The sequence below is a fragment of the Phocoena phocoena genome, chromosome 7 (genome assembly GCF_963924675.1).
Source record: "Phocoena phocoena chromosome 7, mPhoPho1.1, whole genome shotgun sequence".
In the NCBI taxonomy this organism is placed as follows: Eukaryota; Metazoa; Chordata; class Mammalia; order Artiodactyla; family Phocoenidae; genus Phocoena; species Phocoena phocoena.
In genome coordinates this window covers 42,908,598-42,927,081 of record NC_089225.1, presented here as the reverse complement: position 1 = coordinate 42,927,081, position 18,484 = coordinate 42,908,598, and the positions used below count along the sequence as shown (strand labels likewise).

Below are 18,484 nucleotides of genomic sequence, written 5' to 3'. Positions count from 1 at the left end.
GGGTGAGCCAGGCTGAAATCCAATGTGGCCTCTGCCCATCAAGCCTGGAACCCCAACAGTGCTGAGCCCACCTGCACTTTTCTATTTGCAAAAGACCTTGTCCGAACCCACCAGGGGGTGGTGGCCTTTCTCTAACCAACACCCAAGCTCTTCACTGGGCAGCAGGGCTGTGGGTGAGCTGCCCCAGGGTCAGAGCACCGCTAGGTCCTTCCTGACACCCAGGCTCCTCCCTTCTATACACCAGCAGGCGGAGATGTAATGTCCACCACAGGGACTACAGTTAATAACACTATTATATATTTCAAAGTTGCTAAGAGAGCAGATCTTAAGTTTTCATCGCAAGAAAAAATTTATAACCATATGTGGTGATAGCTGTTAACTAGACCTTTTGTGGTAGTCATTTCACAATCCAAAGAAATAACACATCGCTAGGTTGTACATCTGAGATGTAATGTTATCTGTCAATTATATTTCAGTTGAAAAAAAAAAAAGCGGAAGAAAATAAATACAGCCTGCCCTCTGTATCAATAGGTTCTGCATCTGTGGACTCAACCAACAGCAGACTGAAAATATTCAAAAACAAAAATTTCCACAAAGCTCCAAAAAGCGAAACTTGAATTTTCTGTGTGCCAGCAACTATTTACATAGCCTTTACATTGTGTTAGGTATTATAAGTACTCTAGAGATGATTTAAAGTATACTGGAGGGGGGGAAAAAATGGGACTTTCCCAGCAGTCCAGTGGTTAACACTCTGCGCTTCCACCGCAGGGGGCACGGGTTCGATCTCTGGTCTAGTAACTAAGATCCCACATGTCGCAAGGCGTGGCCAAAAAGAATAAAGTATACGGGAGGATGTGCGCAGGTTATATTCAAATACTGCACCATTTTATATATGGGACTTGAGCATCCTTGGATTTTGGTATCTGTGGGAGGTCCTGGAACTGATCCGAGGGACCACTATACACCAGGAAGGCAAGGAAGGGAGAAGAGGGAGGAGAGTTCACATCACCAGACACAGGAAATGCTCTGTAAGGCCCTGATCCCCAGACACACACCCAAGGTGTAGGTGCTGAGGGTGGGACGTACTGACAGCAGGGGAGGAGAGGCACAGAAGTCCCCCGGGAGTGGCCCCCAAGTGTCCTCCACGGCACCATCTCTGGGGCACGTGGCCCCCTTCCCAGGTGGATTTGATGAACCAAAGTGAGAAGTAGAAGACAGATTCCTGGAAACTTCCAGGGCTTCCCTTGACCACACTGCGACCATGTCACGGCACCTTTGTGCTACTAAGGAGAGAACAGGTATGACTGTTCTCATGGAGGTGACTGAAGGGGAGAACATGACTCCTTGGGAAACGATGTCAGAGCTTTTGAAGGCAGCCGGACACGTCAGGGCCTGGGGCTGAAAGGCCTGGAGTCTAGCAGGTGTGTCAAACAGGTGAGAAATCTAAAATGTGAAGACACTTACGATCTCATCTTACTTTGCTCTGGGAAAGATGGTGGTAAAGTGATATGAGACAGTAATTTCCGCGTTCTGTGGGGGTTAACTCCTCTTTGTTGCCTGAACAGATACTCGGCCTCTGTGTGCTGCAGACTCTTAGACTGCACTAAACGAGGGGGAAAATCTATCCTAAAAAGCTCAGCAGAACGTTGTGCCATGACAGCCACTGACCAAGAGTGAGGAAGCTCTTGGTTCAGCAGCGGGCAGACCCTGCTACGCTTTCCGTGGTCATCAATACACACGTGCACAAAACCTTTAGTAAGAGTTTCCCTCTGTGTGCCCACCACTTTGTGTTACTCATCAGTGCTTAATTTCCTACGAACCATAAAGAGATAGCCCAGATTTGAAGCCAGGACGTCCTAAAAGTCCATTTTCCCTGGATATCTGACCAGGGTTTCCTCTGACCTTTGGTTTCCTTTGTGAATTGCTTCCCTTATCTCATCCACTCTGAAACAGTCACCTCGTGCTCACACAGCAGCCCCTGACCACCCACCTCTTCCTGCCCCAGTGAAAGCTAAACTTGTTGAGGAGGACCGGCAATAGAGCGTTCGGGTCTGTGTGCCTTCCGTCGGGAAACAGCATCTTTAGTAGTAGCTTCCCAGCCTTCTCTGGCCACCAGCCAGTGCTGGGGAGAGCAGGACTGTTGGAGCAACAGTGGTCAGGGGGGCAGGGGGCTCTGGCCCTCCCAGCAGAGGGTCACTTACCTTCACATTGGGAGTGTAGAGATTCCTGAGGGAGGCCAGGGCGGCAGACAGCCCCTCGGTGCTGTACCCAATCCACAGGGCTTGCAGATGGCTTGAAGAGATTCCAGTCTTCTTACTGAGGCCCTGGAAGCAAGAGCGACAAATCAGCTTCAAGGTCTCCTTTCCCACCTGCAGTGTGAGTCTGAAAGCGGGTGTGCCCGGGAGGGCGCAGGTCCCCGCTGAACGCGGGGCAAAAGCTGTGCACACAGAAAAGGCCTGAACCTGTGAGCCTTCCCGCCCTGAAGCCAAGGGTTGAGGAACTAGCCTACATCGACTGTACGCCTGGGGAAACGGGGGCGGGGGGGGGGGCAGATGAGGAGAAAGTTTCTCTTTACAGAGGTTCTCCAATCAATTAAAGGAAGAATAAATGTTAGAATATCGCCATCTGGAAGCCCTAATGAAGGAAGAGACCAATCGTGGCCCATGGCATCACACCAAGCACACATGCTACGCATCCTGACACTAGAAACCTTATACAGACTTCCAGAGCATTTTAATGCTAACAGGCAGACCTCGAAGATACTGTGGGTCTGGTTCCAGACCACAGCAATAAACCGAGTCATGCAATTTCTTTGGTTTCCTGGTGCACATGCAAGTTATGTTCACACGATACCGTAGTCTATTCAGTGTGCAATAGCATCGTCCAAAACAATGTGCATACCTTAATTTAAAAATACTTTATTGCTAAAAAACGCTAACCGTCATCTGAGACTTCGGTAAGTCATCGTAGTAACATCAAAGATCACTGATCACATATCACCACCACAAGTGATAATGAAAAAGTGTGAAATATTGCAAGAATTTCCAAAATGTGACACAGAGACATGAAGTAAGCAAATGCTGTTGGAAAAATGGTTCCGAAAGTCTAGCTCAACGCAGGGGTGCCACAGACCTTCAATTTGTTAAAAAAAAAAAAAATTGCAAAGCACAATAAAGCAAAGTGCACTAAAACAAGGTTTACCTGTATAAAGTAACTGTGACACCCGGTGGGGCAGAGGGGGTGGGGATCAAACCTGAACCTGATTAAGCCGCTCGATATAAACACCAAATGATAAAAAAAAATCCAGAGGAAAGAGGAACACGTTAACGTAGGCCACAAGAAATAAGGACACAATTAGAAAATCCAGGGGGTATGAAACTACACAGTTCACGAAATCTGGTTCAACAACTAAATAACAAGGAAACAAAGGGAATGAATGAAGTGGAAGTTTTAAGTGAAAAGAAAAGATTTAGAGAGGGAAAAAGTAAAATCTAATCATTGCGGTAGATACACACTTGAGCGAGAACAATTACTTTTAGGGAGGAGGCTGTGCTGGGAGTGAGGCTCATGGAGGGCTACTCCCTGCAGCGGTGTGGGTCTCACCTTGAAAATGTGTGCCTTCAGGATGTGATGGCCGAGCTCCATGGTCTGCTGGCGGTTCAGCTTGCCCTCCTGTCTCGAGAACATGAATGCCAGGAGAGCATGCCCGTTCCTAGGACGAGAAACACACAGGTTGGTAACCAAAGACCCGAGTTCATCTCTCTGCAGGCCCTCGGGGCAAACATCGCCCCTCGACCCCTGAACTGTTCTCCTGGTGCTTCAGCATCACCAAACAAAACGGGTGGAAAGCTGCTTCTTCACAGAAGATGGTCAATGCTGTTTATTCCTCGAGTCATTTTAAGGGCTTTCTCAGGCTTCCTCTGTCTCTGCGGAGTGACTCAGAGAGAAGCCTCTGGACAGGGCAGGTCTTTGAAGATGGAACCACCCGCCCCCTGTTCATCCTCCATCACTCTCTCATCAGTCTATTTGTTGATTTAGCTCTGTCACAAAAACGTAAACTCCATGTGACTAAGGGTCTCGTCTAAGTCACAGCTATAGCCACAAAACCTAGCAAATGCCCAAGACTCAGTAAGAACGCAAATACGCATTTCTTGGATGGATGGACGGACGGACGGACGAAGGACAGATGCGCAAGTGGACAAATGGAGCAGAACCGTCACTGGACCTGACGTTCAGGCCTCCCCTCAGTACAACCACCACTGGGGACAGACCTGGGCCAAAGGACAAGGCCTTACAATGGAAGGGAAAGAAAAACCAGGCCATATACAGCAACAGCTCATGATCAGAAACACCTAGAATTCTAGGCTTGAATGGAACACAGATCCTTCCTTGTAGGGGTAAAAAAGCTAAGCTGTATGAGTAGGTTTGCTGCGTCTGGGCACAGGGTAGACATTCAACTGACACCACCAATTAATCCCCCAACTAACCCTCTCATGAAGGAGCCATCCTACCCATTTTCCCCCTCTACATTTGTAGGACTCATTCTGTCTCCTGTGGACTCCATGCCTTTGTCTGAGCCAATCTGTTTGGAAAAGATGCTAAGGGCTGCTTATTCCAAGGTCACAGCAGTGACCTCTGTGCAGGGTGAATTATTTTCATTTCTATTAACCTGACAAACTTTGACGTGCTGTTTTGCTGAGGAAAAGCAGCTAGTTGTGGAGGAAAAGATAAACGGTGAAAAAGAAAAGCATTCTTCTAAATGTGTTTTCTAGTAGTCGCTGATCTAGAGGATTAAAAGCATTCATCATTGGGCTTCCCTGGTGGCGCAGTGGTTGAGAGTCCGCCTGTCTACGCAGGGGACACAGGTTCGTGCCCCGGTCCGGGAAGATCCCACATGCCGCGGAGCGGCTGGGCCTGTGAGCCATGGCCGCTGAGCCTGCGCATCCGGAGCCTGTGCTCCACAACGGGAGAGGCCACAACGGTGAGAGGCCCGTGTACCGCACAAAAAAAAAAAAAAAAAAAAAAAGCATTCATCATTTAAATCATATTCATCTATCCAGATGCTTGCCTGTTTCCCATATCACGTATAAATCATGTTACAGACGAGGAAATCAGGGCAGGTGGAAACCACGAGATTGCTTTTTATCCTGCAGGGGAAGGCATGACATTTAAGACCACACTGCCACTGAGTGTCCTGCCTCGCGTCCTGTCAGGGTCTAGAGCACATATCCTGTGCTCCCCCCTCACACACACCACCTCCCAGACCTCAGGCTTCGGTTTCCCCTCTCAGATGAGAGCCTCCCTTGCTCCCGTGGAAAACACTCCCTGCCACCTTCCAGCACTCCATGCCCTACCTGGTCCCTATCCATGGGCTAGTCCCACATCACTCTAGTCAGGGCCACTCTCCCACCCACGGGCTCAGCTATCCTCAGTCTCCCAGTCTGCCGGCTCTGTGGCCATGCCATCTGCGTCCAACACAAGGACATGCCAAGGACTGTGGCTGGCCGGCCCTTGCGGGTGACGATCACGCAGCCCTCAGTGGCTGGGCCAAAGGTGTCCGGTGCTCTGAGCTAAGCACGTGGCTTCCCACCTCCCCAAGGAGACAATTCACCATGCAGTCACTGGGCACCTGCACTCCTCTACATCCCATCTACCTTGACGTCCTTCTTTCCCAGCCCTGGGATCATGTGCCCCCTTCTAAGTCTACCCGCACTTACGAGTCTGTTCATTTTCTGAAGCTTATACATGTCAAGCTTTTACTACGTGCCAGATGCAGAAAGTTAACTAAATTATTTCATTAACTTGTTCGACCCTGTGAATCACTATGTCTTATGATCCCCAATTTGTTTGCATGGGGAAACAGAGGCCTGGACAGGTAAATGATGTGCCCAAGATCAAACAGGTGGTAACGACTGTGCAGAATTTGACCACAGTCTATGCAACGTGAGTGCCTTCTATGCTCTTCATCAGCGTAACCCGATTTCTCATTCATTCATTTGTGCGTTAACATCCCCCTATAACCAGCATCATGGCTTAATGATGGGGATCCCACGGGGAACAACGCGAGGTCCTTGCCCTGAGGAGGTCTCAGCAACTGGACTGGAGACACGTAAACAAGACAAAATCCAGCTGGAACGGCACTGTGAACGGACTCAATGGGAGCACAGAGGAGGCTAGGTGACCCCGTTCCCTTGTGTTTCCAATTTCTCCCTCTTCACTGATTGTGTTTCCCCATGCTGTCTCAATGATGCTTCCAACAACGTCCCAATCCCCTGCATTGTTAAAAACGTAAACCAATACCCTTCCCCACCCTCAAACTACCTGAAACCTCTCAACCCTTCCACTTTCCATGCCAGGACATTAACTCTCTCCTCTTTCACGCCTCACAACCCAATGGAAGGAACCTCCTAAGGATGTAGGACCCTCCTCCCACAATGGAAAGCCAATGGCTTTCCCTTCATCCTCACCTTCCTTCACTTCTCGGCAGCACATACTCCCCCCACCTCCTTCCGTGCAAGCCTTGTCCTGGTCCCAGAAGTCCAGAGCTCCCTTTCCTCTCACTGCACTTCCTCACTACATCCCACCATTGCGTCTCCATCAATGATGCCAGATCTTCAACGCCAACCTCTCCTCCAACCGTTTAGACCCCACCTGCCTCAGAACCTCACCACCAACCCCATAAACTCAAACTGCTAAAATCCAAAGCCGCCCATGCCTTTCTTACCCACTCTAAGAGCAACGCCATTCCTAGTTTCTGAAGCTTAACGCCTCAGTGTGACCTACATACAACACCTCCTTCTGCTCGACTATGCCCACAGGCCAAGCCAGGCCCATCTATCTTATGTCAGCAAGGCTGGCCTCCAACTCACTATCCTCCTAGAAAATGATCTGATTTGGCTAAACATGTCACAGCACCCATTTCACCTAGTTATTACGGTCTGGCTAAATAACCTGGAACTTACAGTTTATAGCCCCAAAGCAGGTTCAAAAGAGAATAAACTCTTAGCCCAGTGTTGCCTAAGAAAACACCTTATCCACAACATGAAGAGCTGCTAGACCTACTGCGTCAGTGTTAAGTCAACAGTCATGGAAGGAAGGGAGTATGCAGCTCACGAGTGCGTATGCATTTCATCTCCGGCCCCAGCATCTGATGCAAGGTCCAGTCCAGCCCAAAGCAGACGCTCTAGCAGCTTGTCAGACCTCTTACACGAGGCTGGGAGCAATTCTGACTCACAGAGGGTAGAAGCCATTCAAGACAGAAATGATGGACTCCCCTGGTGACACAGTGGTTAAGAATCCACCTGCCAACGCAGGGAACACAGGTTCGAGCGCTGGTCTGGGAAGATCCCACACGCCGTGGAGCAACTAAGTCCGTGCACCACAACTACTGAGCCCACGCGCCACAACTACTGAGCCCACGCGCCACAACTACTGAAGCCCACGCACCTAGAGCCCGTGCTCCCCAATAAGAGAAGCCACCGCAATGAGACGCCCACACACGGCAACGAAGAGTAGCCCGCGCTCAGCAATGAAGACCCAATGCAGCCAAAAAACAAAAAAAAGAAAGACAGCAACGATGTCGGCCAAGGCCAGGGCCAGGCAGGGGTGACGGACATGAACGCACCCTTACTGAGAGCGTTTGCACCTTGAAGCGCCCAGTCTTTCACCCTGACTGGCACTATATGCCACAGGGCAGGCAGGCTTCCCACCCGTCTCCTCCCCTGGGCGGTGAGGAGACCTGCATCCTGGCCCGGCCCTGCTGCAAAGCCTCAGTGGAACCTCTGACTCCCCGGAGGCAGGTGCCCCATCGCCATCTTGTAAGTGGGGCATCTGAGCTCCGAACCTGAATCCTCCCGACCCCAAATCCCAGTCTGTTACATAGTGCAGAACACAAATGCAAAACGAGGAGGCCAGACGTGATGGCTGTGCTGCCCTCTGGGCCCACAGACACATCAGATCTCTGGGACAAGATGCCACAAGCGCAAGGGGTGGTGGGGAGTGGCAGCACCGAGGATGCGAGACAGTCCACAGACCCTCCGGTGAAGAAACTGAGCCGTGAACAGGCTCGAAGGAAGCCGGCTGTTCCCTGCAGCTAATGCCACACTCTCCCACGGGTGACCCATGTGCAAGGGGGCAGGGATCTAGAAGAGAATCACCAGAGAAATATGGCCCGGGCACTGCCGAGCTTCTCTTTCGTCCGAATGTACTGAGGAGTCCTAAAATTCTGGCAATTAAAGGAAGGAAGCTTTTGTTGTAGCAGCAGAGAGAATTTTCCATCACCCTTCCTGAATTATTCATGCTGTACTGTCTTTCTGTTAAAGAACACAACTAGCGTTTGGAATCCCTTCCCCAGTCACACATCAGACTCCCTGCACAGAGCTGCCCGTCATACCTGGGTTCACACAGGAAGGCCGTGTTTTCACCATCTGCTCTCCACACGAGCCACTCCCTGAAGGACGGGTGGCAGAACATGCGGGTTTTGTCTCGCCTCTTAATGAGGAAGCAGGAGAGGGCATCCATCCTCTGCTGAAAGTCCTCCCAGCCCTGCTCCCCCTGGATGTGGCCGGCATTAATCGCCTGGAAGATCTGCTCGTCTGTCATGGGGTGGAGGGATGCGAGGGCCACGTTTAAAATGGGCAGCGCTCTCTCAAAGGCGGACTGGGTCATGAACTTCATGTTGCACTGCAGCAGGTAGAGCTCAGACAGCGACACGGGTACCACCTTGTAGCTGGCGCTCTTGATGACCAGGTGTCCCCTCTGGAAGAGGTCCAAGGTGAGTTTGAGGTACAGGTAGGAGCCGAGGCTCCGCAGCACCAGGTGGCTGCTCACTTTCCCGATGAGGGCGGCGTCGGCCTTGCCATTCAGAGAGATGTTGCTGAGGATGTCCTGGCTGCTGTGGACCCTGTGCTGGACGTAGGCGTGCAGGTCGCTGTGGATGTCCTTGTTGTCTGGGAAGTCATCTAAGGACAGCTTGATGAATGGCAGCTTGCTGACGATTTCCTGCAAAAGAATGAGACGGCCAGTGCCACTCCACAGAGCTTTCTTTTTCACGTCAGCTGCATTTCAAACCAGATCCACTGGTTTCCTTTCAAGAAGGATTTTCACGGATTACAGGGACTCATTGTTTTGTATTAAAACATGTAATAGGATAAACTGAAGATAAAAGGCTTATGTGAAAGAAATTCCTGATGCGAGATCAAATCAGAAAAGGCTTTCCTGAGGTCCTCATCCGAGGACGCAGAGCCAAGAGAGATGGAAGAGCCTCAAGCAGATGGCGGCGGCCTGGCTGCACCAGCAAAGGGGCAGTGAGACCCCCAGGTGACTTGATACCCATAATCTTTACACTGTGCAACCGCTTATAATAACAAGGACAGACACAAACCAACGCCGTACGTCTAAGGCCATGGCCAGACGAGAGGCATCCTTCACTGTGCATTAGATACCGGGGCTGCATAACCCAACTGGAACATCTGAAACTGCCCCCAGGCTGGGCTCCAGTGACAGCCTGCCGCAACCAAGCTGCTGGGCATTCGTAGAGCCCACTGTCATTTCGGTTTTTTGTAGTTGCTGTTTTTTGGTAAACTTAAATTGAAGTGTGATACACAGAGGTGCACAAATCCTAACTGACAGTGTCAGTCACTTCCACGAAGTCAATATACCTGTGGGACCAGCAGGTAGACAAAGAACATTGCCAGCTCCCAGAAGCCCCGTGGCCCTTTGCCATCCCACAGATAAGCATTGTCCTGACACCTAACAGCAGAGATGAGTTTTTTTTTTTTAAATCCCTCTATCATTTGTGAAGTAGCTAAGTACATGTCCGCATTGAACGTAACAGTCATAGGAGACAGGCTGAGGACAATTACCGCACCCCGCCCCCATTTTACACAGATGCTAACGGAGCCTCTGAAAACTTACACCGCTCGCATGTAAAACACAGGACTCCTGCTTCTGTGCTGCTGACTGCCAGATCCTGCTCGCTGTGTGAAAAATGACTGAAAAGTGTATGGATCAAACGTCCAGAAAAACAAACACCAAGTTCGAATGAGGTCTAATTCTACTTTTAAGGAAGAAAAGAAAGAACCCAAATGCTATTTTAAAATAAATATCATCCTAAAAGGGAAAAGATCAGGATCTAATGTCTCGTGTCTTTACTAAAAATGGATAGGAGGGAAGGAGTCAATGGCTGTTAAGATAGAATTTTAGGGTTTAAATGAGGGGACAGATGAGGAAGAGAATTAAAAAAAAAAACTTCATCTCGCTGCAAGCATTACCTCATGTCTAAGTTTTATGAAAAACTAGGCTTTTATTCAGAATAGGCCTTAAAAATCTTTCTCCTTCATCCCTCCCTTTTCCCTTCATTAAAACAAACAAACAAACAAAAAAACCCAAAAAACAAAGTCCCACTACAAACCCATACAAATAACTACAAGCAGGAATAACTTTAAACTCTGGTAGACCTGTTAGCCAGGCGCCTCAAAGAGCCCCCCCAAACTGAGTTATGGTGAACCAGGGCGAGACACTTCTATTTTAGAAGCACAAGTACAGCTTGATGATAATAAAAAACTCACTTGACATCTTGATAAATGTGCCTTGGGGGTAAAAAGGTCAGAGTTTTCCTGTTTAGAGCTCTGTACACTAATATTTCAAAGCTCTAATACGGTTTTCAATTCAGCAGCTAAACGGTTTACAATAGTTTAAGCTGTTAGTATTCATCTAAAATTGTAATTGTAAAAACTGTAAAATTGGGGTTTGGGGTCTTGGAAAGACATTTGAGAACTCTTTTTTACCTGAAAATTTGCTCTTACAGTCACAATCAACTTCAACCATGCAGGGAATTTAGAAATAATCTTGGTAATAAATGAAGAAAGTGTATCTCCATAATCAGGTTTATGAAACTCAGCTTCGTTTAAACCGTCTATCAAAATAATGTATTCTTCTTCAGGAATTTTCTGCTCTAAAGGAGAAAATAATTTTTTTTAATTAGGAAATTATACATTTCTATAAGATAGCACCACCCAGGGTATTTTAATGCACAATTTAAAGTGTAAGGGAAAACGAAAAAGGTTTACACGTGGCAGAAGAAATGGTTTTCACAGAAGCATACTTTCTATTAGATTTGTAATGAAAACCAGAGCGCAGAGCCTAAAGAAAACCAATTCTCACCAAACAGTTTTCAGAAACGTACTGTATTACACACATCAGCAGAATCTCACCCATGTATATGACACACTTAGCTCTTCAAAAACTCCTGTCACTGGGGAGAGCTACAGCAAAGATAACCAACACGGACCAAGATGAAACCTGCCAAAGACTCTAGGTTTCCCCACCCTGCAACCCCCCGCCCTAGAGCTCCCTGGATGGATCCTGGCGAGGAAATCTGACCCTCAAAGGGCAAAGCATCCTGTCCGAGGCACACAGCCAATGGAGGCGAGAACTCTACTGCAGGGACTCCTCCAAGCCCGAATCTAGTTTTCTATTCATTAGTGCCAACTCTCTGCCCAGGGATGAGGTGCAATGATGACAGATCTGTTTCAGTTCCCTCTCTCTGGTACCAGCTGGCAGAAGTGCTACGTAGGCAGGTAAACTAGCTCAAAAGGTGAAGAGCAAAAGGGGGGAGGGAAGATGGAAAGTCAAAGGCCCATAATAGCACTAACGCCCCTACTGTGGAGAAGATTCAAGGGCAAAAAAACCAAACGGACACTTCTAGAAACAGCTTCAGGTTCACCTGAGCAGAGGCCCCTGGAAAAACATGCCGGCAAGTTCCCCAAACAATCAACGTACACCCCTGCGCCTTAGGAGTGCAAAGGTCATCTAAGTAACCTATGGTTACAAATTAGCTACTTCGGAAATGTTCAACCGCAGAGTGAATTCTCACTAGAGATGTAAAATTTAAAACAAGGCCATCTGGAGTGGAGCCAGGAGGAGCCCTGGGGAGACGGTTCTGAGGAAGGGGAGGAGAGATGTACTCACATCCTCCCTGGGCCCACTTCACTCGTACCCCAGAGTCAAGTGGACCCCCACCCCACTTCTGAGGACTGTCTCGGGGAGAGGGAGGACACGGGTGGCTGCCGGGAGGTACCGTCTCTCAGGCTTGTGAGTGGCTCCAGCACACCCCTCTTGAAAGCGGCCACCGGGTCCTGCACACAGGACCTGAGGCTCAGCATGCCCTGGAGCTGGGGCTCCCTTATCAGCAGGTCTCGGTAGGCGGCCAGCTGATGGGACCGGCAGAGCAGAGCAGCGATGCTGTGCACGAACTCGGGCACCAGGCACGTGTAGGTGTTGTCGGCCTGGCAGTAGTGGTAGGCCACGACCTGCAGAAGAAGCAGAGCAGTCAGCATCGCCTCGTCCTCTTCACCCGGCACCTTGCAGGCTCTCCATCACGGATGCAATTTTCCCGTTCTCCGGGATAACAAGAAACGTTGCTTCTATTCCCCGAGACTGAGTCATTATTTGGCTTAATTGATTCAGTTATCCCTTTACTTTGGGAAGGAATTCTGAAGTTTGGCAAATTTCAGGCCGACTTTTACTTGCAGCCACAAGTCCGTCTTGCCTGGCAGTAAGATCAGCACAAGTTATTCTGTATTGAATATAAACTCATGAAAGTCATTCACAAAACTTAAAGCCTACCCTGGCTTGAAACAATTCCAAGCAATCCCGACATTCTCGACATCCACAAGTACCATACTCACTACATTTCTGTTTTCAAAAACAGCAGCATCTCCTTGGGGAACTCATGTGCGGCCCCCCAAAAGCAGATAAAATTGGTGGCAATGAAAGCCAGGCTCTCAAGTCACAGCTGCTTCCTCTCCCTGGCAGGAGGGCCGCCGCCAGCGACACCATGGAGAACTTCAACAGCAACACTGTCTGAAGGATCAACATCAGACACTACCAAATTCCTGCCTATCTTGTGAAGGGACACATGAGGGAGGAGGGAGGAGGGAGGAGGGAGGAGGGAGGAGGGAGGAGGGAGGAGGGAGGAGGGAGGAGGGAGGAGGGAGGAGGGAGGAGGGAGGAGGGAGGAGGGAGGAGGGAGGAGGGAGGAGGGAGGAGGGAGGAGGGAGGGTCCCGCCCAAGCACTGAGAGGATCCTTTTTGTTGGGATGGATTTGAAGTGGCAACAGGCTATTCATGAGAGAGACCCCCAGGGAAGTGCCAAATGCGGCACTGTCTTGAGAGGAGAGGCACACTGCCGATCAATGAAGAATCTGAGACTTTCCCAAACGAGGGTGAATGGAGGCATATACGTACAAGGTAAGGGGGGTGAAAAGGGTCAAAACACACTCATGTAAAGTGCTTTATGTTTTTCAGAAGGGTTTGCGACACTGCTGTCCCACTCAGCCCTACAACCCCTACATAAGTAGGACAAGAACCACTAGCTACGGTTCAGAGGTGAGGGCAGCAGACAGACAGGTTGAATGACTCGCCAGGGTGAGAGACAGTCAATGGGAATATCTGGGATTCGTTTCCTGGTCTGTAGACTCTTAAAAAGCAAGTGGCAAGAGTAGATGTGGCCAATTTGGAACTGCCCTGTGACTTCTCGTTTTGATTAAATTTACCATCGACACTCAGAGGAAAGCTGACAGCTCTTCGCCTCTCCCCTGGAAAGAGATTAGCTGCAACGCAAGAGGACCTGTGAGCTTGTACGAACCACCAATGAGCTAGTACCACAGTCCGCCTAGCATGGTGTTTGGCAATCCAACAGCGGGTGATGAAACCAATTTGGAGCCATAAAAGTTTTTCTTTTTTAAATTTAATACAGCGAATTTTATAGGATGTAAGAATAAGTGTAGTCTTACAATGCTTTTTCTTCAGTTGGGTGTGTGATGCTGTGAGTGAGTATCAGGTGTTTAGTGTAACATGTATTTCACATCATAGGTCACCAAGTGGTTTGAAAAATCACTGTCACGGGGTGGCTTTGAAGTCTGCACTACATCCCTCATCTCAGATCACCCACTCATGACCAGAGGACTGCCCCGAATCAGTGGTCAGGGCATCAGGGCTGCCCATGCCGGGTGAGGAACGGCCCTCATCTGGGAAGCACAAGCGAGGAGAAGGGATCTGGGGCAGAGGAGCTTTCCTTTCAGTTCCCCTGCACCAACCTCACCCCAGGGGCTTTCCTCGCTAGATGCTTCTCACTGCTGTCCACCCCTGGTGGTTCTCCAGCTCCACCAACTCACGCCACTGCTGCCCCAGGAGACCCAAGTGGCTCACCAGGAATGAGAGGTGTAACCGCTTCAACGCAGGAGGGCAGCTTATGAACCTCTGCCAGATGTCAAGCAGATAGAAAATTTCAGAAGGATCATGACTGACCATGAATCTAGGAAGGGAAAGTTGGCCAAGTCTCTTACAACATCACAAAACACCTCTGACAGAAAGACACTTGGATCCAAGGGCTCTAGGCAACAGAGTGCAGGGGGGGCGGAGCCCTGGGTCACTGGGTTAAAGGCTCCCAGTCTCCTGCTCTCATACGAAATGAAGGAGGACACATGCTTATAAGGATGGATTTGTGGCAAGTGCAATGATACCTCTGGCTGCTTTGAGGAACTCTTTCAATCCACTGTTTAGGAGGAATAAAAGTCTACTGCCAGTATCCTAAGATACTAATTTTCATTAATGTCTTTTATCTGGTGTACTCTACCACAATTTTATCAAAAGCTACACTTTCGCATTAAGCAACTCTTGTCTCTGTTTTAAGATCCCTTTTTAAAATTCATTTCTCAAAAGGCAAACTAGCAAACCTCTCTCTTTGGAAGGCTCCCATAGATCAGGAGCAGATTACCTTAGAAGCGAGGTATTTCACTGCATCCTCTCTTGGTCTCTGGTTCTCTGGAGTATCAGACCCAGACCCAGGGGGGGATTTAGCTGCATTGATACCACTTGTAGAAGAACTTGGTGAAAGCAATGGAGTGAAAGGAAGATCCTGGGAGGAATCTGAAGCTGCGGCAGAGAGACTAGTTTCATTATTTACAACAAGGATAGGGTGGAATATTGAACATACTTCTTGGTCGGACCCAGAAAGTATTTTAACGGGTAATGAGTGAACATGGTCACAAATGCAAAAGCCCAAATGGGGATACAAGGCTCCCTCTCAGCCCTGTCTTCCACCATCCAGGTGCCCTCCCAGGAGAACTGCTGTTTCTAGTTTCCTTTATTACATTCCTTTTGGTTTAAAAAAACAAAAAAACCTTTCCTGGCTCACTTGTCCCTGTTTACCATGTCAGAGACACTTTCTTTTTTTACATATAAAGTAAGCTAAGAATAGTCAACTATTTGGCTACTCCTTCTGATTTTAGGTCAGTTTTTATACTTTTGGTAAATCTGGCATAGAAGACAAAGGCTGTGGAAAACAGGGTGTGAACGAATTCTGCGCAGACTCCTGGCTTGCTGTGCCAGAAGTCTAACCCACTCAGTTTTAGGACCCTGAATTCCCCAGAGCATCTGATCAGGCCTCACTGCCCACATCAAGATGGGGACAGGCCTGACAGTTGGGAGAACACCAGGGAGGGCTGGCCTCAAGCCAGGTTATAGCTGCAGAGGACCATGAGAGAGAAATATCGATAGTTCTCCAGCATACAGTCGCAAACCTGATACAGCAGCTGGGACAACTTGAGGAAAATGGGGAATTTATGTCTATCCAAACAGCAATTTCCTCCAACTGTCTTACAGTAATATAATAAACTAGACAAGCAGTTAAACAGGGACATACTTTTCGGTGATGAACTGGGGCTGTTGGAAGCAATCTGCCTCATGCGGCTTCCGTGGCAGCTCAGTGCCACCAACTTAGAAATGATCGCCGTCTTCCCAAAGCCCACGTTTCCAACAACCACTGCTCCTCTGTTTTCTGTCAGTTCTGTGTTCCTCAAGTTTTCTTCTATCTGGTGAAAGAGCCAATCCCTTCCCACAAACACAGAGTCTGTAGTTATGCTTGGTACTTCGAACAACAGGGGTTTCAACAAAATGTCTTGCGGCTTGTAGGGAGCAAATCGTGCTTAGAAAAAAAAAAAAAGATTATTTTAGAAGAATGACATAATTTTATACACTAAAAAACTCAGTTTATCATTGCTTGTATGTTACTTTTAGCACAGACTTTAGTTTTACAACACAAGAGATCTGGAAGTGTTAATATTACCAGTTTGGTTCTAGTAATACTTCCTAATACCTCATTTATCGTACCCTATTGGCCTTACAAAGGGTCCTATTAAAATGACTTTCTGGTCCTTTCATGTTTCTAAGTTATTTTCATGACTCAAGAGAGACACACAGAGGATTAGAGAAAGTGGTGAAGGGACCAAACCATGTCTCATCAGTTTATCTGAAACAGTACGTAAGACATGTTGCTTCCACTCTTATAGGAATAAAATGGAAATGCATTTTCCCTGGAGACAGGGTCCCAGCTCTTATCAGGGTGTGGTGGTGCTTTGCGCCCCTTATGGTGAGATTATTGGCCACCTAACTGTACACTACAGGTAGAAGAAGCAGGAGGTGGCCCATACAGCCCAAGGAACTGTAACAAAGCCGATTCTTTGTTGATGACCAAAAAAACCTAGTGAGTGTTAAAGGACTCCTCACTTCAAAACAACGTATTGCAGAATAGTTTTTCAACTCCAGAAGCAAGTTAATCACATAGTATAAGGAAGAAGCCCCAAAACTGTTAAGGATGGCCTCCTAGCACACCTTACTAAAAGATAAACTTTTCGCATACACACTTCATAGCATGTTTTTAAAACAGCTGGCTTGAACGCTGGTTACCACAGGCTTTCCGTGTTTAGTGAATGAGCTCATCAGAGCCATGATCGCAGCGGATGCAAAGATAAATACCTTTAACTTCCTGTGCCCTGCCTCTGGCCGTATTGTGCCACGGTAACCTAATTGATGTCCGAAGGGGAGCATTTCTCTGTCCGTCTAAATAACTCAGATCTTCCAATTTGGTTGAGCTCGTCGCTGTAATATTAAACTGAAGTTTAGTCTCTTCAAAGTTGAGTTTAATATCATACCCAAACTACTATAAATTATAAATGACTAAGCTATTCATTTCAGGCTTTCAACAAAACTTACTTCAGGGTGATTTTGGTTTTGTTTGCCCACCCCAGTTAATTTTGCCGGCAATGTCGTTAACTGAAAAGTGGACAAAACTAAGTGCTCCTCATTCTTGAGTCAAAGTCACGTTGATACGGTTGCCAGGAGTCTCCATTACTCCTGGAAAGAGACAGACCTCACCAAAAAATCGTATGAAGAAAACTGACAATCGAGGGTCACTCAGTAAAGCTTCAGGACTGACTGCAAACACGCAGCACGGTGACCTGTCTTCTCTGCAGCTCCAGGGAGCCTTCTGCTGTTGCTGGAATTCCAACCTTGTTAACTAAGTGAGCAGATTCTGCACGGACAATTCCACAGTGCTCAGAACCCTAAAAGGCAGCTTTTGGCGGTTAAAAGTAGCCAAGTGGACTTTATCAGAAAGCTTCAAATTTATATGTATACATTATAGATTATATTATTATACTATATTACATCTATGTATGCATTTTTTAATTCTAAAAATAAGTAATCACATTTACCCCTGACCAAATCAATCAATCACATTTACCCCTGCTTAATACATAGCTACCCGTTAAAAAGCATTAAGGATCGTTAACTGAAGCATACATCAGTTCAATTATAAAAATAATCAGTACAAAATAATTTTGTTAATTCTTAGCAAATCTTTAAAGCAAATATACAGTAGGTGTTTTTGCCTTAAAAAAAAAAAAAGGAACCTCCTCTTATTTACATACACATCCTAGGTCACAATAAGAAAAATCTAAATAAAATTAAACCTTATTTAGTTTGTGGGTTAAGTAGTCCAGTTATAAAATACCGACATTCCTAGACATATGTTTATCTTACAGGATGATAAAATACAGATTATCATTTGAGGGTAAATGACAGGGGAGAGGGACTCATACTCCCAGGGCTAAGGCTTCTAAGGACTGGTGAAATCATTAGTGCAACAAACTTTGGAGGGACAGAAGTCAAGTTGGGCCATCTGCCTGCTGAAAACCCTCTAGCTACCCCACGGGCTCTGACACAGCTGCCGACCACCGACCAGGACCATCTGCCCGACCTAGGCCCTTCCTCACTTCCCCTCCTAAGGCCTCGGTCCTTTTCTTCCTCACTGTTAGCACCACCTCCTCTCATTCCTTCAACAGGCACCTGCGTGGCTCCATGGCCTGCCTCTGTGATGATGTGTCCCCTCTTGCTGCAGTCTCCAAAGGGCAATCAACCATGTGCCCTACTCACCTTCCCAGGCCATGGAGAAAGATCAGACACCTTGACTCTAAAAAATCACACACTGATGCTTCTTCAGTGCATCTCCACAGCCTGTTCACACACCCCGTACACATTATGTCAATATGCAACACAAAACTTTCCTGTTAGAAAGATTCAGCTAACTCCTTATGTAGGACGTCCAAATGGGCCTAAATTATGGGAATCCAATGGCAACCTCT

At 47.8% G+C, this 18,484-nt stretch overlaps 1 protein-coding gene across 1 annotated transcript in view; it reads right to left on the bottom strand.

Moving 5' to 3' along the window:
* TANC1 (tetratricopeptide repeat, ankyrin repeat and coiled-coil containing 1) overlaps positions 1-18,484 on the bottom strand; it is a 216,777-nt gene that overhangs the window by 38,551 nt on the left and 159,742 nt on the right. Inside the window, exons 7-14 of the mRNA XM_065880140.1 lie at positions 16,818-16,940; positions 15,706-15,987; positions 14,779-14,936; positions 12,080-12,311; positions 10,788-10,954; positions 8,393-9,000; positions 3,604-3,712; positions 2,202-2,324 (exon numbers count right to left, since the gene is read on the bottom strand). Coding sequence (XP_065736212.1) covers positions 2,202-2,324; positions 3,604-3,712; positions 8,393-9,000; positions 10,788-10,954; positions 12,080-12,311; positions 14,779-14,936; positions 15,706-15,987; positions 16,818-16,940 — 1,802 coding nt within the window. The remainder of the gene's footprint in view (positions 1-2,201; positions 2,325-3,603; positions 3,713-8,392; positions 9,001-10,787; positions 10,955-12,079; positions 12,312-14,778; positions 14,937-15,705; positions 15,988-16,817; positions 16,941-18,484) is intronic.